This window comes from Juglans regia, chromosome 14, assembly GCF_001411555.2.
Source record: "Juglans regia cultivar Chandler chromosome 14, Walnut 2.0, whole genome shotgun sequence".
In the NCBI taxonomy this organism is placed as follows: Eukaryota; Viridiplantae; Streptophyta; class Magnoliopsida; order Fagales; family Juglandaceae; genus Juglans; species Juglans regia.
In genome coordinates, this window is record NC_049914.1 from 7,291,329 (window position 1) to 7,313,346 (window position 22,018).

General features: G+C 37.6%; 1 protein-coding gene and 1 pseudogene across 1 annotated transcript; both read left to right on the top strand.

Moving 5' to 3' along the window:
- The first annotated feature begins 3,298 nt into the window (after positions 1-3,298).
- LOC109009010 (disease resistance protein RUN1-like) lies at positions 3,299-9,608 on the top strand. Its single transcript, XM_035685558.1, has 5 exons — positions 3,299-3,798; positions 4,285-5,383; positions 6,120-6,401; positions 6,501-7,412; positions 9,237-9,608. Exons 1-5 carry the CDS (start codon positions 3,299-3,301, stop codon positions 9,423-9,425), a joined length of 2,982 nt encoding a protein of 993 aa, XP_035541451.1. The 3' UTR covers positions 9,426-9,608.
- Positions 9,609-14,943: 5,335 nt separating this feature from the next.
- On the top strand, positions 14,944-21,845 carry LOC109008998 (annotated as a pseudogene).
- Positions 21,846-22,018: the final 173 nt, after the last annotated feature.

Consider the following 22,018-nt stretch of genomic DNA (forward strand, 5'->3'; position numbering starts at 1 on the left):
AATAAAAGGTCATCATCCATTAGATTTAATTTTCAACAATGTATGGGGACTTGCCTCTGTGGCTTCTACCACTGGTGCTAAATATTATGTTAGTTTCCTTGATGATTATTCAAAATTTGCGTGGATGTTTCCAATCAAATTGAAATCTGACGTTGAACAAATTTTTCTTCAATTCCAAGACTATGTTGAAAAACATTTTGAAAATAAAATTAAATCAATTTAATCCGATTGGGGTGGTGAATATCGCCGATTACATACCTATTTTCAACATCATGGAATAAATCATCGGGTGGCTTGTCCTTACACCCACCAACAAAATGGATCAATTGAACGTAAATATTGACATATTGTCGAAGTTGGTCTAAGTTTGTTGGCTACTCAAAACTTCCTTTTATCTATTGGGAAGATGGCTTCAACACAACAACATACATCATAAATCGTCTTCCAACACCTGTCCTCCAAAATAAATCTCTTTTTGAATTAATGTATCATTGTGTGCCCGATTACTCATTCATGTGTGTATTTGGTTGTGCTTGTTGGCCAAACATGAGACCCTATAACAAAAATAAACTCAATTTTCGATCTCAAACCTGCATCTTCCTCGGCTATAGTTTGGGTCATCATGGATACAAATGCTTTGATCCCTCTACAGGTAAAACTTACATTTCAAGGCACGTAATTTTTGACGAAACTCTTTTTCCAACTTTCTAGCAAGTCCAGCCCGAGACACCTTCCACTTCGTCCGTGTCTCTTCCATCTATCATCACTATCTCTTCTCCTCCAAACACCACTCCCATGCAACCTAGTTCATTTCTTGCAAGAACACGATCTACACATTGCTCTTCTTCTTTTGCACGAACAGGAGATGTGATCTTGCCCAATTTCCCTCCTGATAGTGATGCTCCTTTGGACCAAGCAGTTACTCAAGATTGTTCTACATCCCAGCATGCTGTTAATAGCCATCCTATGGTCACGAGATCCAAAAATAATATTCGTCAACCACGGAAATATTCGTTACCCACTTCCAAAAGTGCTAATCACATAAACAATCATTGAAGCTCACGAACCAACCTCCTTTACGACAGCCATCAAACATAGCCATTGGCGTGATGCTATGAATAAAGAATTTGATGCACTTCTCCAAAATGGTACGTGGTCACTTGTTACACCCCCATCTCGAGCTAATATAGTTGGATGTTGCTGGGTATATCGAATCAAATAGAAAGCCGATGGAACTATTAGGCGCTACAAAGCTCGTTTGGTTGCCAAAGGCTTTCATCAACAGGAAGGGATTGATTTCACGGAAACTTTCAGTCCAGTTGTGAAGCATGCAACCATTCGGCTAGTTTTATCTATTGTCGTAACTTATGAGTGGCCTATCATTCAACTTGATGTACAAAATGCATTTTTGCATGGAGATTTACAAGAAGCGGTGTTCATGACTCAACCTCAAGGTTCTATTCACCCATAATATCCGCATCATGTATTCAAACTCCACAAGTCATTATATGGCTTGCGCCAAGCCCCAAGAGCTTGGTTTTCAAAGCTATCTGATAAACTCAAGGCACTCAACTTCTATGAAAGCAAGGCTGATAACTCTCTGTTTGTATTAAAGACCACCAACGAGGTACTTTACATTTTAATATATGTTAATGATATATTAATTACAGGGTCAAGTTCTCATACTATCAACCGAATAATTCAAAGTCTCAAAGCTTCATTTGCTGTCAAAAAACTGGGCAATCTTCACTTTTTCCTTGGAGTAGAAGCAATCCATAGCTCTGAAGGACTCTATCTCACTCAAAGAAAATATATTGTTGATTTATTAAAGAGGAGTAAAATGGACAAAGCTAAGCCGTGTACCACCCCAATGACTTCTAATTGTCATTTGGTTGCTAACGATGGATCACCATGCACTGATGTTAGCCTCTATCGAAGTATTGTAGGCAGCATGCAATACTTGGCATTTACACAGCCAGATTTGGCTTTTGCCATTCACAAAGTTAGTAAGTTCATGCACAAGCCCATGGACTCTCATTGGCAACCCGTCAAGAGAATATTGCGGTACTTAAAGCACACGGTTTCAACTGGTCTCCTCATCACCAAAGCTAATAACTTGAGAATTCAAGCATACTCTGACTCTGATTGGGCTGCGGATAGAGATGACCGAAGATTAGTTGGTGCATATTGTATTTTTCAAGGACCCAATCTAATCTCATGGAACTGTAAACAACAGCAAACCATGGCCCGAAGTAGCACTGAGGCTGAATATAAATCACTTGCAAACACAACTGCCAAAATAATATGGATCCGCTCCCTTTTGTCTGAGTTACGGCTCCCTATTTGCCAAACTCCTGTGCTTTGGTGTGTTAATATTGGAGCGACGTATCTCTCATCCAATCCAGTATTTCACGCATGAACAAAACACATTGAAATTGATTTTCATTTTGTTAGATATCAAGTATCTAGCAAGCAACTAGCAGTGCAATTTATTTCAAGCTGCAATCAACTAGCAAATGCCTTGACAAAACCGCTGCCACCTATCAAATTCAAGGATGTGCAATTCAATTTGAATATCCGTGCTCTTCCCTTCAGATTGAGGGGACATGTAGAAAATCAAGTAGATATTGCGACTAATAGATGGTTTGAAACCTCCTGATTTTCAGCCGCAAAATCTACTTGATCTTCTACGGGAACTATTCGAGGTTGTCCCTTCCTCTAGCTACAAGCTTACTACTATGGAAATAATCTCACAATCCAGAATGCCCCTTGCACAGGTCCTCTCTCGCCTCATAACCGATTCTGTAACAACCTTTCCCAGGCAAAGCTACAGTCACCCCTCTGGAATAAAAGACAGAACACATTGTTTTGGTTTGTGCACACTGCGTATAGCCTAGAGATAAAAGCCCATTTACATTCTGGAACACAAAAAAGAACGTACTAATTCAAACGCACCGTTTTGGCTTGTAAATGCCAAAACGGTGTGTTTTAACAACTGAAATATAAAGACTCTAATAAACGGGACGCACCGTTTTGGCTTATACATGCCAAAACGCTGCGTCTTACACTTATTCCCCTAAACGCAGGCTGCCTGAGTCTGCTTCAACGACGTCGTCCAGATTCACTTCAGACCACTTCGCAACACTCCACTTCACTGCTGCACTACATGTCTTCCAGTTAGCCCTAAGTTCCCCTTCTTCACGCGGTGCCCTAACAGGCTAACACGATCTACTATCGATTTGTGACTTGTCTTCTTGTTTGTTTGGTCAAACTCAACCACAACAAGCTCGCGTTTTCTATGGCTGCTCAAAGTACCCTTCCATCAGCTTCTAAAACTCATTGGGATCATGACGTATTCCTGAGTTTCAGAGGTGAAGAAACTCGCAAGAACTTCACTGATCACCTCTACTCTGCCTTGATGCAAGCCGGGATTCTCACCTTCCGGGATGACGATGGGCTTGGAAGAGGGGAGAACATCTCTTCTGGATTACTCAACGCAATTCGTGGATCGAGGATTTCAATCGTTGTTTTCTCTAAAGACTATGCTTCTTCTAGGTGGTGCCTTGACGAGCTTGTGGAGATCGTGAAATGTAAGAACACCACAGGCCACACTCTTGTTCCGATATTTTATAATGTAGATCCTTCGGATGTTCGAAAACAGACTGGAACTTTTGCCGAGGCATTCATCAGGCATGAAGAACGATTTCGGATGGATATGGAAAGGGTGCAGAGGTGGAGAGCAGCTCTTACTGAAGCTGCAAACTGTTCTGGTTGGGATCTCTTGAGTGTTGCAAATGGGTACTCTGCTAGGGTCTCTATTAGGCTTTTTTACATGCATTTTTCAGTTTGCTTCGTACTTTACTTCAAAAGATATCAGATGCAAGTTTTATTTTATATATATTAGGTTGAGCTGAAAATGGATTGACAACGTTTATTATCTAGTCTTGGATGACCTTTTAGATGAATCATAATTTATAAAATATCATAAACATGAAAGAAATGATAGTGGAGTCTTCTTCCATCTCAGACACAGTTAATGGCTTTATTCAGGAAAAGGGCGCCAAAAAAAAAAAAAAGGAAAAAAAAAAAAGAAGTTTTATGCCATGCCAAGGGATAGGACAAGAAATTATACAGAAATATATTTAAATGATATTTCTTTATGTAACTTAAATTACCTAGTTTGCTTTCCATGAGATATTAGCACCAAAAGAATGAGAAGCTAACATATTTTTGGTACCTATGACTAATATTTTTATTTTATTTTTTTATTGATACAAAAATCAGGTATGAATCAAACTTCATTGAAAAGATTGTCGAAGATGTTTCCAATAAAGTAAAGTCCGTTGACTTATTTGTTGCTAAACACCCAGTAGGAGTAAACTCTCGTGTTCAAGAGATGAAAGCTTTGATAAATCTGGGAACAAATGATGTTCGTGTTGTGGGCATCTATGGAATGGGTGGTGTAGGGAAAACAACTATAGCAAAAGCTGTCTATAACGAAATATATGATAGATTTAAAGCTAGCAGTTATCTCTCAGACATTAAAGAAAAATCAAAAAGTTGTGATGGTATAGTTCGCTTGCAGGAACAGCTTCTTTCTAATATCTTGAAAATGAAGAATTTGAAGATTGACAGTGTTGATGGAGGAATCAGATTGATCCAGGAAAAAATTCACGGTAAAAGAATTCTTGTTGTTCTTGATGATGTAGATGACTTGGACCAAGTACACAAATTAGTTGGAAACTTCAAGGGGTTTGGTCTGGGAAGTAGATTGATTTTAACCACAAGAGATGAACATTTGCTAACTCAACTAAAAGTATCTGAAAAATATAAGGTGGGAAATTTGAATCCATCAGAATCTCTTCAACTTTTTAGTTGGTATGCCTTTGAGATGACCGATCCAAGAGGAAGTTATTCAGAACTTTCAGATAGAGCAGTGAAATATGCTGGGGGACTCCCATTAGCTCTTGAGGTTTTGGGATCTTTTCTAAAGAGAAGAAGCGTTAGTGAATGGACAAGTGAATTGGAGAAATTACAACGAGTTCCGCACAACAAGATTCAAAAGATACTTAGAATAAGCTTTGATTCACTAGATGTTAAAACGATGGATATATTCCTTGATATTGCATGTTTCTTTATCGGTATGGATAAAGAATATGTCAACAAAATTCTCCATGGGTGTGATCTCTTTCCAGATATTGGTATTAGCATTCTCATTCAGAGGTCTCTTGTGACAATTGACCGCAAACATAAGTTGAGAATGCATGATCTTATTCGAGATATGGGAAGGGAGATTGTTCGAGAAAGATCACAAGGTTATGTAGAGAAAAGTTGTAGATTGTGGTTTCACGATGATGTGTTAAAAGTGCTAACTCAACATAAGGTAAGAGTCATTTGGACTTATGCATAACCATGCACACATATCTTTGTTATGCAGGTATGTTTAAGATTATTGTCTTTTTGTCAAGCTTACATCATTGCCTATATGATTTAGCAACACATTGACATGATCTTAAATCCAGAGTTTCTTAAAAATCAAGTAAACATCTGACATTTCACAAAGTTTTAAGGAATCTATTACTATATATAAAAGCAGAGTCATATAATTCCGACGTGACATTCTACCCATAAAAGTAGGCATTCTATTCGTTAGATTTGAAGTGTTATGTTTATGAAACGGTAGACCTTTTAATAGTAATGTTTCGTTATGAATCATTATAACTTTTAAGTTTTAATGCTTTATTATAAACGGTTGTAACTTTTAAGTTTCATTTCATTTCTTATATATAAAGATATAAACCGATTCAAGTCTCCACCCAAAGGCACTATTTCAACCTTTATATTGTTTCATCAAATAAACTGCCTTATAAACCGTTTCGAATTTCTCCGCTATAAAACCTGGTCTCTCTCTAAATCTCTCTCCCTCATACACAACATACACAACCATATGCGCATTGTACAGGTTATAGTCTTGTTCTAATAATGTCCAAATTACTCGTGTTTTTCGTTGGTTACATGTGCTGAGGACATTTAGAACTACAATTTAAAGATGTTCTAGTTTTAAACAGGTTGAAGATATATGCGATATGCGTTGCTAATCCAACTTTCTGTTTTGTTAGGGATCGGATGCAGTGAAGGGTCTTGTCCTAAATCCTCCTGTACTCAAAGATTTACATTTGAAAACAGAGGCATTTGCCAACATGAAGAATTTGATGTTGCTCCAGATCAATAATGTAATTTTAAATCTTGAAGGATGTTTCGAGAATATTTCCAAAGAACTAAGATGGCTTCAGTGGAATAAGTGTCCTCTGAAATATCTACCTTCAAAGATTCATCTAGGGAACCTTGTTGTGCTTGACATGCAACATAGTAGCATTAAACAAGTCTGGAAGGAGAATGGAGTATGACAACTCTTACTATATGTATATTTTATTCCTTTTCAATAACTTTTTTTTTTCCTTTTTTCTGTAAATTTACAAATGTATAATTTTGTTTCACAGATACTTCAGAAGTTGAAAATCCTTAATCTCAGCTATTCCAAAAATCTTACCAAATCACCATGCTTCATACAAGTCCCACATCTGGAGATGTTGATATTTGAAGGCTGCACAAGCTTGGTTGAGGTTCATGAGTCCATTGGACATTTGGAAAGACTTGTTTTGCTGAATTTAGAAGGATGCAAGAATCTAAAGAATCTTCCGAGAAGCATTCCTAACTTGGTATCTCTTGAAACCCTTAACTTAACTGGTTGCTTAAAACTTGACAAGTTACCTGAGCAACTGGGGAATATGATTGCATTAAGAGAGCTGCTTGCAGATAGAACTGCTATTAAGCAATTACCGTCCTCTGTTGGTCTTTTGAAGAATCTAAAGATTGTATCATTATCTGCCTGTGAAGGAGAACCCTCAAATTCTTGGTTCTCGTGTTTTTCATTGTGGATGTCACCGAAAAGCTCGATCTGTTCAAGTTTGTTGCCAGCTTCTATTTCTGCATTATGCTTTCTTCAAAGACTAGTTCTTAGGCAGTGCAATTTGTCTGAAGATGGATTTCCCGTTAACCTTGGGAGTTTATTTTTTCTCCGAGATTTGGATTTATCAAGAAATGATTTTCGTTACCTACCTTATTGCATCAGTCAGCTTCCAAAAGTACTATATCTGTATTTGAATGAATGCTCGACTCTTCAATCAATTTCAGGACTCCCCGCAAATGTAAGGGTGGTATATGCAAATGACTGCACATCAGTAGAAAGACTCTCCCTTTTGTCAAACGTGGAAAGTAGATGCTTTTTTTTCCTTAAAAACTGCCACAAACTGGTCGAGATTGAAGGCTTGGAGAGTTTGGAAACTTCATCAGTCATTCACATGGAAGGATGCAACAATTTGGCCTATGATTTTAGGAACAGTCTTCTCCAGGTTGGCTCTCTGTCTCTCTGTCTCTGTCTCTCTCTCTCTCTCTCTCATCTTGTGATGTGAGTTTCTCTCTTGAATTAGTGTCCATCGACCAAGCATGCCAATCTGTGTGGTGCCATTTTCCTCCCTGGAAGTGAGGTTCCAGATTGGTTCAACTATCAAAACGTTGGATCTTCCATATCCTTTCATGTACCTTCCCTTTCAAAGGGTGAAATCCGGGGCTTGCTGGTTTGCGCTGTTTATGCAGCAGAGGAAGAACCCGAAAGGGAAAGTGCTACTGGCTGTCACATGAAAATCAATAACAGAACTAGAGGCTTCAGATACACTGATTGGAAAACATTGAGTGCCATTTCTATAACTTGTGAAGATCATTTCTTTGTATACCATGCACCACTTCTAAGAAATAAATTGGACATGAAAAGTGGAGACGAAATGGAGGTTTCCATTGAACCATGGAGGGCAGTTAAAGTGGAGAAGTGTGGAATTCATCTAATTGTTGATGAGCCAATTGCAGAAGATGAACCTGGAAGTATGGTCCAACATGTTGATTCGGATGCTTATAAGAGTAATTCTATACAACTACCTACTGTGCCGCAACTTCCACACACCAGTTGACCTGGATTTTTTTTTCTTTTTTAATAATGAAACTCTCGTTTTGGAGTTTAGTAGAACCAAATTAACCAATTGAAATCAAAATACAATTCTCCCCCTCCTTGCGTTCGCCCCTCCCCACCCTTCCGCCCAAGTTTGTCTCTCTTTCGCACGGTTTTGTCGCACTGCTCGTCCTCCGAACGCTGCCATCTGGTGTCATCGACAAGGGTAAGAACCGACCGAAAGAATTTTTTTTTTTTCTCTCCATTATGTTTCTTATTTTGTGTGTTTTGGATCTGTGATACACTGTTTTACTGGATCTGTATTTTTTGTGTATTTTGGTTGCTGATTTTGGGTATTTTCTCAGTTTCTTCTCGGCCACTATTTTTTTCTGGTTTTGGATACGTATTGGGTTGTTAAGAAAATGTAGGGAAGATCTCAATCCAAATTCTATGTTTGGTGGTGGTTCCCTTTTTATGTTCTTGTTTTAGTGGATGCCAAACATTTGCTTACATACTACAAACATATAACATTTTTTGTTCAATTCAAAACCTTTTTTCTTGGACTTCTCTTCTTCTTTGAGTGTGGTGTTGAAATAGAAGAAAAATTCTTTGAAATTGTGCTATTCATTATTTCCCCTTTTTCTTTTAGAAAAGAGGTAAAGGATAAAAAAAATGCAAGAGATTGGTATTTCGATTCCATAGAAGGTGATATGATGCTAAATATGGACTATCCATTAGTTTATAATGGTATTTGCACTATTTCTATTTTAGAGGAATAAATTTGTACAAGAATTATAGATGAGATTTAACTACCCAAATAAACGTTATATTAGAATTGGCCTTAAAAACTGTGTGGTAGATGAGAAAAAGAAATGGAAATTGACTGTAGGTGCCAATTACATTGTGTAATTAAATTTCTGCCGTTGTATTTCACTTATATAAAAAAAAAAGTGTAATTAAATACTAGTCATTTATACAAGATGCTACTTCTGTTCAAAGGGGTGGGGAAAACTCATCTAGCATGGTAGTTCTATTCATCAGTCTCAAATGGAATTTGGATTTTAATGCATGAACATATTTTATTATTTTGAACCTTGATCATTTTAATGTGGAGAAGGCTGAAACCAAGAGAAAGAAAATACAGGTACTAAGTTTTTTTCTATTAATTGTATATATGTGATGTCTACTGTTTGTGTCCTTTCTAATAGATGTGTATTTTCATTTTGAAAATTAGACTTGCAGGAAAATATTTGACGATGAACAAGTTGGTGAGGTGCCATACAGTCAAGTTGGTGAGGTCCCATATAGTCAAGCTGGTGGGGTTCCATACAGTCAAGTTGGTGCTAACATTGAAGATGTTGCTGTTGGAACCCAATGTAGTACTGTCACACAACAAATACCATTGGACAATGATGAAATGTGAGGTTGTGATTGAAAATCATTATCCTATTTTTGTTGGGTTTCTTGAAGTATGTTGTGAAAATCTGGAGGCTTTCTTTTGTAGGTTGTGGTTGTAAAAAATGTACAGATTTTGTGAAAATCTGGAGGCTTTCTTTTGTAAGTTGTTGTAAAAAATGTGAATTTGTTTTTACACCGTGTGAATGGCTGTAATTATTTCATTTATGAGGTGTGTTTTTATTTCTAGGCTATTATAAATGATGTTGCCTCTGAGGCTTACTCTTTATTTTTAGATATGGCCTCTGTAACTGCTATGACTTCGCAGAAACCAACTTGAAAACACTTGTCATAGTGACTCTGCATATTGAAAACACTTGTCATAGTGATGGAACTACAGCATATAGCATATTGATGTCTATGGTTTCCTGTTGGACTACAGTCTACGGCATATAGGATGAGAGTGGGATTGATTGGTAATTATCCAGTGTAGATGAAAACTTTTATCTTCTTTATTTAGGTAACTAGCTGATGTTGGAGAAATGATAAAGATATGAAAAAGCATTTATCATTTGAACAATAGATTAGAACCAAAGGAAATTTAACCTGAGGAAAATTTAATTCTTAGCACTGTGCATTCTGGTGAAGTCAATAAAAGAGGCTTTTGGAATGCTTAATCCTTTTTTATGATATTGTTAGATAAATCATTAAATGATAGTTCTTATTGGCGAGGATCCATTTGATTGGCAAGCCAAAGAAGATTAGAAATTCTATTTGCAGTCTCCACTTAAGGATTGTATATTCAGACATTTTATTAAATGAAAAAAAGTATCATTTTATGAGAGATATTTTTGTAATTTTAAAGATAAAATTACTTAGACTTGCATAAATAGGGACTGCACGTAACATTGCTCGAAGAAGATATTGTCAAACAGTTTGGCTTCTCTCCTCCAGGATTATTAATTCTATTTTTTCCCTGCCACGCAAATTGTTTTGGGGCAATTATTTTCTGCCTCAAATTTGCTGCTGCAAGTAGTTTTGTTCCATTACAAAATAAATGGTATAAGTACCAAACAAATCTCCATTATCGCAACCACCAGTACATGTACAGTACCATTCTCACAAATAAAATTTTTAACATCCATTACCATACTCAAGTCTTATCACATTTATAATATTCATTTACAATTAATTGTAACACGATACATATATCATCCGAACTAACAAAAAACTACTAGAATAGAACACATCCAATACAAACACAAAAATATACATGCATATCTATAAATCAAATGCTTGGGAAGATGCTTCTGTGCCAGCAAAGGACTATGACTAAAGACATCAGGGAGGTGGTTACCAGCATAACGATTATAACTGCCAAACATGTTCAAAAGAAGAAGATTATGTAAAAGTGATGATGATTAGAGCCCATGAAACATTATGTTCATGATTAGAACTCACAAAAGCTTATACACGAGGCCAAAATTAGAAGGCTACCAAAGAATCGTGTGATAAAAATCCCACCAGATACAAAGAAAAAGGAAGAAAAATAGGGAGATACAGAATAAGACAAAGAACAACTTGATGTAAACGTTTTGTGTGAACAACTTGGAAAGCAACCCAAAGTAGAGCACTGTTTGATAATAGAGAAAGTTCCAGTAATGATGGCTTGGCTTCCCACCACGGCCGCAAGTATGGCTATTCCCAGAACATGCCATCTCATTTTCTCTATCTCATTTTCTCTGAAAGAATAAGGTCAGTACTTCAAATTAGTCAATTCCCAAAGCAAGAGTTAAACTGGATGCCTATTGACCATACATAAAATGATATTTCACAACAAATAGAGTATCTATGGCAATTGAAGTCTTCAATTACTTGTAGACTTGTAGTGATGTGGCGGCAGTGATAGTCTCACTTCTAGAAAGCCCATTGGAAAGTTTGGGGTGGTAAAGAGCACATTCAATTAAGAGTAATTCTATATACAATTGTAAAGTGCGTAAATGTCGCGTAATCGCTTTAAAAAAAAGTGAGGTCTACTATTAAAAAAATTAATTTTTCTCATGTGGATCCCATGCTTTATTCATTTTTTTTCAAAGTAATTACGCGGTGGTTGCACAATTCACGGTTGCAAATATATTTTATCTTCAATTAAATTCATATGTTTTGCATCATTCGAACCAGATATTGAACTTTTTGCTGAACTGCAGCTAAGACAAGTATTTGATTATCAAACATTTATTTTTCCCAACTTTTGCGGCAAACAGATTTAGGTCATGATTCTCTTTGATTTTTCTTATAATTATATCATTCTATCATTGTTAAGAAAATATTGTCTAAAAAGATTGCTTGTTTGGACTGAGTACTTTTCATGATTTATGGACACTTTTTTTACCTCTTTTTTTCCCTTTCAAGCAAGTACCGAAAAACACCATTCTTACTTGATGCATATTGGTTGTGTCTATGAATATTCTCTTTGAATATGATCAAGTGTCCACAATATGATTGCAGATTTTTAGAAAATAGAAAACCCACATCAGAAATCACCTCCAAAATTACATAGAAATTATAAGCGAAGGGTCAAAAGCCTCCTTGAAAAGTAGAGAACCCGAAAGAATCAAGGGATTTTCTAATTGGGATGAGCAGGTTAAATGGTACAGGCATATTTCCAATTATGCATTTGTAGATCAACGTCTGGTGTTCTAAATCCATCCATTGAGATGGAGTGAATGGCCCTCAGGCTAAAAAACCATGCAGCATGCTTGAACCATCCAAGCTCCCATGGCTATAGCTTGAAAACGAAAAACCAAAAATTGGGGACTCACGTGGAAAGTAGTTCATAGATGAGGAAGATGATCGTTGTGGAGAGAGAGATTTTTCCTTAAGCATTCATGGGGGAAGAGTGGATGAGGTTTAGCTACTGACCCGGAATGTAAGTAAACCGAGTTTGCCGCATCAGTGTTCGTGCGTCCTGTGATAAAAAACTGGGTGAAGATTAGATTTTTCTTGCTTATAAAAATGGTGTTGCCATGGAGGGAAGATTTCCGATAGCGATTTTGAATATTTAGAGGTTTGGATTTAGAGATGAGATAATTTTAAATAAAAAATAAAATTTTAAAAAAATATTATTTTTTAATATTATTATTATTTTAAAATTTAAAAAAATTAAATTATTTATTATATTTTATATAAAAAATTTAAAAAAATTATAATAACTAGATAAAATAAAATAAAATATTTTCTAATACATCCTAAATATAAGTTTAGAGCCTGCCATAAACTCTTCTTTTAAAAAGTTGGACCACTAGTAAAAGTCCGAATTAGCCATCATTATTTACAAATCGTTTTGTAATGGGATGGGTATCCTTTCTGTTTATATATTTATAAAAAATGCTAATATTTGTAATTTTATTTACATAAGTACATATACTGATATGTTAGTTATTGAAAATAATAAAAATTTTAGAATTTAAATCAAATAAAAAAACATTGATAACATGAGAGTATGATTAGTACGTATAATATTATATGTAAAATTGTACGTACTATAACGTTACTTCTGTTGGGACAAAACATTTATAATAAGACTCGACTAGATGATATTAATAGAAATGATATTAATATAGCATTTTTATAATTTTATTTTAATAAAATGAAACGTCGTTTTTATAAAATTTGAATTTCAGATAAAAAATTATTGTCTATGATGAAATGTTATTATTATTTTAGTTGATGGAAAAGGCTTTTACATCAGCGTTACGTTCAGTGCATAAAAATCTGAGTATAATTTTTTTTTTTTTTTTTGGTTTAAGAATTTTGTGCACAGAATTTGTAATAAATAGATTTTTTGGGCCTTGTTTGATGGGTTTCAGTTAGGCTAGCCCAAACAGAAGGGCTGCAAATGACCCCGAAGCCTTTCATTTTAAAGACCCAAAGGCAGATCTTTTTGAATAATTGGGAAAATTTGAGAGACTAGTGAGCGGAGTAGCATCGACGATCAAAGCAAGCGATGAATCCGTTAGGGGTGCAACCCACCCCCTACGCGGGGCAGGCTCCCCCGCCCCCCGCCCTTGCATGGGCAGGGGTTTGATTATTTTACCCGTACCTCGCCCCCGCCCATGCGGGGCGGGGTACCTTGTCCGTTCGACGGGGGGTGGGGGTGCACCCCAATCCGTCCACCCCCTACTGGGCCTTTGGCCCATTACATTTTTCTGGGTTCTAAATGGCCCAAAATCTATTTTTGGACTCCTTTGGTCCCAGAATTTGTTTTTGGGCACATAATTTAACTAAAAAAATTAAATATATTTAAAAATTAAAAAAATATATAGTATATACATATATATATATAGAACTATATACTAAATTTCAACTATTAACTACTAAGCTATTACAATTTACAACTTACAATTATACAAATTAAGACTCTAAGAGAACTAATAAACTTAAACTATTACAAACTCTTCTAAAAATATTAAATATTACAAATTGTAGAAACATTACACTTAATTGTAAATTAACAATTATAACTCATAGCTTTTCAATTTGATCAATTTGAGATGGTGGCATGACGTTGTGTAGGAGTGAATTCACTGAGTGGTGAGTTGTGTCGACTGTTGTGAGATTGAAAATCAAGATCATAAACATTAATAAGTTATAAAAAGGCTGAAATATTAATAAGTTAAAAATAAAACAAATTAGACTTATAAAGTTATAAAATGAAACAAAAATTAAAAAAATTAAAATACAAAATATTAAAAATACTAACCAAATAAGATTGGGAATGAGCAATTGGAATTTGAGATGAAGATGAGGCAGATGAGCATAGATCGGTCATTAGGATTGGGCACATGATCTTATCCTTTCGTATTAATTACGTGATACAAAAGTTTTTCAAAATGATCTATATACTAGCATTTAATTAATTCCAACTTGCAAAAAGAGATCTAAGAAATTAATTAGAAACTAAAATTTTTTATCAGTGCCTTTTTTTTTCTGTTAAGTTTCAAACTTGCTGAGTTCAAGTACTATATTTCCTGATCAGTCATGTTGGTTAAGTAGAAAATCTACTAAATGTACAAAAAAGATGGGAGAGAACAAATGAATATGGCTTCACGCATGCATGACTCAGGATAAGCGAAGAGTACTAGCTACCATTTGCAGCATGGGGAGGGGTCTTCAGCAGGTTCATGCATCTACCATATATATAATATTAGACCATATATAGATGTACCCCCAACCCCAAAACACCCACCCACACACACAAATATATATATATATATATATATATATATATAAATGCACAAATTAAGAGCTGATTGTTAAAAAGGAGGGGTATTAATAGTTTCATATATATTTGTGTAAATAAATAAACCAATCACACACGAAAACCCTCAACATAGAGTCAACACACTAATCAAGTGAACCACATGCACAATCAAGTCTCCACAACACACAATTCACAAAATCCCATCTTCCATCTCCGATTAAACCCCATCCTTCCTCCAATCTCCATTCCATAAAATAAACTATACAAAAAATTGTAGTAGATGATGGGTTTCTTACCTTTGGGCCTCGGCGACGGAGATGAATACAAGGAGTCACGGAAGGCTGCGGCGACGGCGAGCAAAGGAGCGAGCTGCGAGACACCAAGAGAGAGAGAGAGAGAGAGAGAGAGAGAGAGAGAGTCGAGTGGGAGGGAGGGTGATCGCAAGGAGGGGTTCTAAACAAAAAGGAAACGACGTCGTTTCCTAATGGGTATTTAAAAAAAAAAACCCAGGCATGAAACGATGTCGTTTCATGCCTGGGTTATATATATATATATATATATATATGGGTATTGGGTAATACGGGGCGGGGAGGGGTATTTACGGGGCGGGGGTTGCCCCTATCCAGCCCCCGCCCCCACCATGGGGGTCAGATGCTGGCGTGGCCACCCGCCCCCCGCATTTGACGGATAGGGGGCTCCGCCCCATTGACCGGGGGCGGAGCAGAAGCGAGGCGGGCCAGCGGCGACCCGTTAACCCTAGTTAAAGGCCTTCAGAAGATCAATTTGAAAGAAGCGGAGTTAGGGATATCCGAAGAAGCATCATGGCATGCCAAGTACAAAGAATCAGCTTATGTCTTCGCCGGTGGCATTCCTTTTGATCTCATCGAAGGCGATCACCTTGCCATTTTCACCCAGTAAGTCCTGTGTTAAATCTTTTTCGTTTGAATTTTGGAATTTGGAATCCTTCAATTCCTCTAGAACATTTGGAACTCCCTTAATGGTTTTCAGGTACGAGGAGATTATGGTAGGGACCTCGATCAAGACCCTAGACACCAAGCTGTTGTGCCCCTCCTTGTGCCATGATGACCGAAATGGTCTACCACTTGCTTGACTGTGATGGCTATGGATGGTGTTGGATTAACTCGAATGAGTGTTCAAAGGATGTTGTTGGGCGAAATGCTTGTGGGCGTGCATGCTTGCATGCATGTGTAGAGCAGTTGGGTGGTTTTAAGCAGTTAAGTGGGTGGTTGGCTGTGAGTTGGCTAAGTGGGTGGTTGGCTAAGGTAATTTATGATGCTTGCGGTTACTTCCTACAAAGTAGGGAGGCGATTATGGCTGGACAAGTGTCTAAGTCTGGGCGTGTGGCTTGGGCAGTTACAATAACTGTCGTGCTTGTCTCTGTCATTGCTCCAACTCGACTATGGTGGCCTGGTGTAGGCTGAGTGCCCTTTAATGGCCACTTGCGGTTTTACGTGTTGCCCCACTCGAGTAATGCAAAATGATTAGCAAGCAAAGGAAAATGCAATGCAATAGACAATAATCCATGATACTGAAATATCTTAGAATTGCATTAACATAGGGAAAACAAAGATAGCAATGGGTTATCCTGATTCACGAATTGCACAGGGTTAGCCTTCTCCTTTGGGTTTCACATATTGCACCCAGTGGAGCCTAAGTGTTAGAGCACATGAGTGCCTTCAAAGCTTACAAGTCAAATTGTCCAAATGTTCCAAAAAGATAAAAATATGCAATGGCCTAGTGCATTACTTATACTAGCATTCAAATAACAATAATTACAAAGAAGGTAACAGTTGCTGGTTCCATGTCTCTTAGTTGAGGCCTCATACTGCTGGTGAGCCATGGGTGGCCTGGATGAGCCCACAGCATGGGCTGCTTGCTGATGTGCGTGGGTATTCAGGTTGGCCTGCTGGGTTGGCCTTGGCTAGTCCTTGGTCCCTGCATGTGTGGCCCAAGTTGTGTGGGCTGGGCATTGTTGGTGTGATGCTGGGTTGAACCGTGGTGGACTTGTGCGTGGCAAGCTACTGCATGGCCCAGGCCAGAGGGGCTTGAGCATTGGTCTGCATGGCCCAGACTAATGGTGCTTGGGCGTTGAACATCATGGCCCTGGCCGTGTGGCCTGGGCGTTGGTTGGCATGGCCGGCGTTGAGCAGCAAGGCCCTGGTCAAGGCCAGGGAGTTGAGTGGCATGCCAGCCTGCGTGGGCCTGCTGGGCAGCCGCGCCGTCAATTCCAATTTGGATGTGCATGCGCGCGGTATGTGCACGTTGCGTGCGCGCACTAGGCGTGCGTGTAGTCTGGCCTCAGGCTGAGCAAGGTGTGACAACCTCGCTCGCGCGCGCTGACTGTGCACTGCCTGCTTGAGGGTGACCGTGGCCTAACATTCTCCAAGGGCTCAGTCTGTGGGCAATCAAGCCATGCCAATAGAGCCCCCGATGGGTTGTCTGGGCATGATAGGGTGCTTGTCAAGGCATGGCCCATGGCCTCTTGCCTTGGGGTTTTGACAGATTGTTGATGTCAACCTTGTTAGAGACAAAGGCACTGGTAAGTCCAAAGGCTTTGCATTTATTGCATATAAGGACTAGAGAAGAACAAATCTCGCTATAGGTTGGTTTGTCTCTCTTTGTCTCTTCTTTTTTCACTCTTCGGAGATTGTGAGAAGAAATTACCTGGCTCAATATATATTTTTTGTTTGCGCTTTCTTAGATAATTTGAACGGAGCACAGATATTAGGTCAAATTATTAGGGTGGATCATGTTAGTAATTATAAAAAGAAAGAGGAAGAAGATGAGGAGACTGAGCGGAAGAAGAGGGAGAAGCGAGGTGTGTGCCGTGTTTTTCAAAGAGGTGACTGTACTCGTGGAGCCGGATGCAAATTTTCTCACGACGAACAGGTACATTCATTCGAAGTTTTAGAGAAGGATATCAAAGCATGTTTTAACATATACTACTTTTTTGCCAAGAGGAACTATGGTCAGAAAAAATATATACTTAGTGACAAAAAGTTTTTTCTCACCAAATTGGTCCGTGGCAGCTTGGTGGCATATAACTGGTGAAGTAAGTCTCTTTTTCTACCAAAAGTTCAATTCATGACAAAAAAAGTATTTTTCTCCACGACGTTAATGGCGGAGAAAATATACAAAATTTCGTGACAAATAGTACTAGACCTTCCCTCAGCTCGTGAGAAATGAGTGAATTTCCCATGAAATTCAATGGTGGATTTCACACTTGGTCAGACAATATCTAGCACATGATCCTTGAATTTCAAAAGAGGACTGCCATGCCAGTTTTTACAGCTGTTAAAACAGGTTGTTAAAACAGGACTACTATGCACCATAATCATAGGGATAGTATTAAGTTAAATCAAAACTAAAATTATGGCAGTGAAACGCTCTCCACTTGACAATATTAGTGTTCCCAACATCAGTGTTCCCCATAAAAAATGTTACATCAATAATCATTTTAATTATTTACTATATAAGAACAAAATCATATGAGTAGGATATACATGAATACATCCAAGTCATAACTATACAAAATTATATTACAAATATTTAAATGTAGGTATTATATTACCTATGTGGTTGGCAACTTGATGGATCTTTGTGGCTTTTAGAACACTCAATCATTCAACTTCTAGCTCAACAAGAAACAATATATAAAGCAACACTAAAAGTTCCATTGTATCGTCTTAATTTTATGCAATTTCATCAAAAGGGAAGTAAAGGACTGGACTGTTAAGGTATTAGTAGTATATATGGTAATCTAGAATTTGTTAGCAACTGAAAGTTATAAATTACTTTTATCATGGCGGAGTGAAAGCATCCAAAAGAAACAATGGCACTCTACACAAAATAGATATAATAAAGAAGAATTGGAAAATCAGAGAACACATACCTCTGGAATGTTGTACAGGGCAATGGCCAAGGCCAAATTGACACCAACACGAAGACCCTGTAAAAGAAGCATGACAATGTTCATAAACACCCAATTCCTGTGAAATGACACATCATTTTAACTTAATGAATTCAGAAGCACACATTAGCAGTCTCAGGTTGCACACATAACAGGTTGTACGGCATCAAGTTAATTTAGTATTCAACTAAATCAATATGCACTCATATACATAACTCAATTTAGAAGGCATATCAACATGCGTATCGCCCATGTAATCCAATCCAACATAAATATACATCTTCTATCACCTAACACTTGAGTTCAATACAACTCATTACACAAAATATAATCATCTAAACCTCATATTACATTCAGTATGCATAAAACTCATAAAAATTCAACACTTACAAATACGTGAGAAAAATGCTGAGCAAGGGTTGTTTGGAGGGGCTGAGAGAGGCATTGGGGTTGGGGGTGTCGAGTGCTCTGCATAGAAGAAAGGGAGTGGCGGAAAGGTGGGCTTTTGGATGCGGATCTGGGTGGTGGAGACCCATGAGAGAAAATGGAGTTATGGGGAAGGGAGAGATCGTGGGGGAGCTGGGGGATGAACGGAGGGAGCCTGCGAGGGCCTGTCAGTGCTGTCGACAACGAACGGCTGTGGCTTGGGTGCAGGTTGCGATGGCGACTTGGAGAAGCCGAGAGGGAAAGAGGCTTGTTTCAGGGGAGGAGGAGAGGGAGAGAGAGGCGTAGTGGGGGGAGGCTGGGTTCGGCGAGGGGTGGTCGCCGGTGAAGTGGTGGTGGCTTGGCACTACAGTGGTGGCCGGTGGCTGGGCTGTGGCTGAAGGAGAAGAGAGGGAAGAGAGGAGGGGTTCCATCAGTGCAAGGGGGAGGGAGGAGAGAGAGGGAAAAGAGAAGTGAGGGGGAAAAGAGAGAGTGAGGTTTTAATTTAGGCTCTTCATCTTTGGTCTTCAAATTGGTATGACGGTGAATATTAGATTCATTTGCGTCGATAGAACGTCGCTGAAAATATTTTCGTTGCAAAATCCCCAAAGTATGGTTTTACTCACTGCATAATCTGATGGTAAAAAATGTTTTTTTTTCCCCACGAACAAATTTCGTGAGAAAAGATAATATTTAATTTTATTATTATTTTGGTTGGTATTTATCGCCACAAAATTAATAATGACGTTGCAAATACTAATAATCCAAAATTAAAAAAAGTTTGGCAAACAAGATTATTTCTGGCGATAACACGTCTCCGAAAATAGATAACAACTTTGTCGCAAAAAACGAATAACCCATGATTTCTGGAAAGTTTATTTGCGGCGAATTTTTATCGCCAAAAAAAACATTTTTGTCTTGGCAAAAAGTTATTTCCCACAACTTTTTACTTGCCGAAGTGATCTCGTGGCAAAAAACTTGTTTTTTTTCCCACGAACAATTTTTGTGTCATTAGCACACTATTTGCCACGATCGTATATCTTGGAAAAAGAATTCGTGGGAAAAGCCCATATTTGTTGTAGTGGCAGTTCCATGGTTCGATATTCATCTTTGAAATCTAGAGATGGTTTTTATTGTTTTAATGAGTATTTTTGGCTTTTTTTTGTTAGTTAGTCATAAAGGTATACATATGATCTTATATTATTGATGAAAATAACTTGGGGGATATTACTAGATATTGTTCTATTGAGCTATGGAATTGGTGCCAAATCCTCACCTCATATCATCTCTAAATGTAGCTGAGTGTGCTGGATAAATTTAGCTAAACCGTAGTACTTTTATGCGACGAATTGGTGATATGACAATAGATGTTATGGTGGACCATTAATCTTCTAGTTCTTAAAGGCAATTTGTTGTATTTCAAAAGTTGTTAATGCGTGAGTTGTCATATATCTGGATCATACCTTGTGCATTACATTTCTCAATAGATGTTATCTTTTGTATATCCTCTTATGTACTTGGGCTATGCCTATTGTTATTAATGCAATCATTTACTTGTAAAAAAAGTATATCTTGTGCATTACATGCTTGTTGAGTGAATGAGATATTGGATTCTGTGGATGATACTGTATTTTCTTTTTTTGATCGGTTAGTAGAGATAATCTTTTCCCTTCTCCATTGTGTTTGTGTTCCTGGTTTTATATGATTGCTAACATGTTGGTTGTCAAAGAGAGGGCTTGTACTTAAGTAGGGACAGCTATAATAATTTGAGAAATGTTTTAGCCATAAAAGAATTACACAAAACTAAACTAAAAAATTGATATTGCTTGATGTGGTACATCAGATTGTGAAGTTACTTTTATTGTAAAGTAGATCTAATGGATTACATGAAACCACATCAGTTTATAAGTTTACTTTTGTGAAATCCCTTTGTGTTTGTAGTACTTTTCTAATAATTTATTAATGTAGTAGATCATTTTTTTTGTGGTTGATCCAAAAACTGACGCATTTAATTTCTCCACCAAAAGATGAGGAACATTACGAGTGGTTTGGGAATGGGGTTTGGATGCTTGATGTAATTAATGGTTAGACTTGGTTTGAGACTAGAGGCGAGAAAAATAGCTGAAGGAGACTACACAATAATGGGATATATATATATATATATATATATATGTATGTATGCATGCATACCTAACCCAGGAGTGCATCACACATTTCAGTGAATTTTAACTGGTCCAAGTCTCAGCTTGCTCAACAATTTACTGATTTCCAGATTCATTCTTTTCCATGCAAAGTCTAGATAAATGATGCATGAGCACCTTTTAAGGGTAGGGGTTGGTTTTCTTGTGTTTTAATACATTTTGAAGTGAGGATTCTGTGAAGAACCAATCGTACTAAGCTTATTTTTTCATTTTTGCCATGTTTGGTGCTCATATGTGCTTTGTTCTTTCTATTCCCAGAGAGCTGCAAATACAGGTTGGGGTCCTGAGAATGCAGCAAGTTCAAGATGGGGACATGACAAGTTTGAGGGTCCGAAATGGGGTGAGAAACGATCAGACAACAATCCATCAAGTCCTGTTCAGGAGCCTATGATTCAAGATGGTTTTAGACGGGATGATAAGGATCATTCACGCTCTAGATCAAAGGCAAAGGAGAGGCCCTTAGAGAGCAACCCCAGGCTAAGTGATAGGAGGGAGGAAAACAGACTGAGAAGGCATGATGATGAGGAGTTTGAGCCAAAGTTGAGAGAAGATCATGATAGGAGGCAGGATAAGAGACCGGGAAGGCACAACGATAGTGAATTTGAATTGAAGTCAAGAGACCTAGCTTAAATCATATTATGGGCAGAACCTTTTCTTTGGTAGATTTCTACTTATTGGGGTTTGAATCAATGTCCACGTAACAACTGCGGTGCCCACATTATGAGAGTAATGGTTTGGTAGAGAGGATGTTGTGTGATGAGTAATACTAGATAAAGTTATCAGTTATATAAGTGTAAAAGTGT

Excerpts from the sequence above, each read along its gene's own strand:
- LOC109009010 (XM_035685558.1), top strand. The coding sequence starts at position 3,299 with ATGGCTGCTCAAAGTACCCTTCCATCAGCTTCTAAAACTCATTGGGAT. Across the intron at positions 3,799-4,284 it reads CTCTTGAGTGTTGCAAATGG|GTATGAATCAAACTTCATTG; the intron begins GTACTCTGCTAG and ends TACAAAAATCAG. Across the intron at positions 7,413-9,236 it reads TTAGGAACAGTCTTCTCCAG|ACTTGCAGGAAAATATTTGA; the intron begins GTTGGCTCTCTG and ends TTTGAAAATTAG.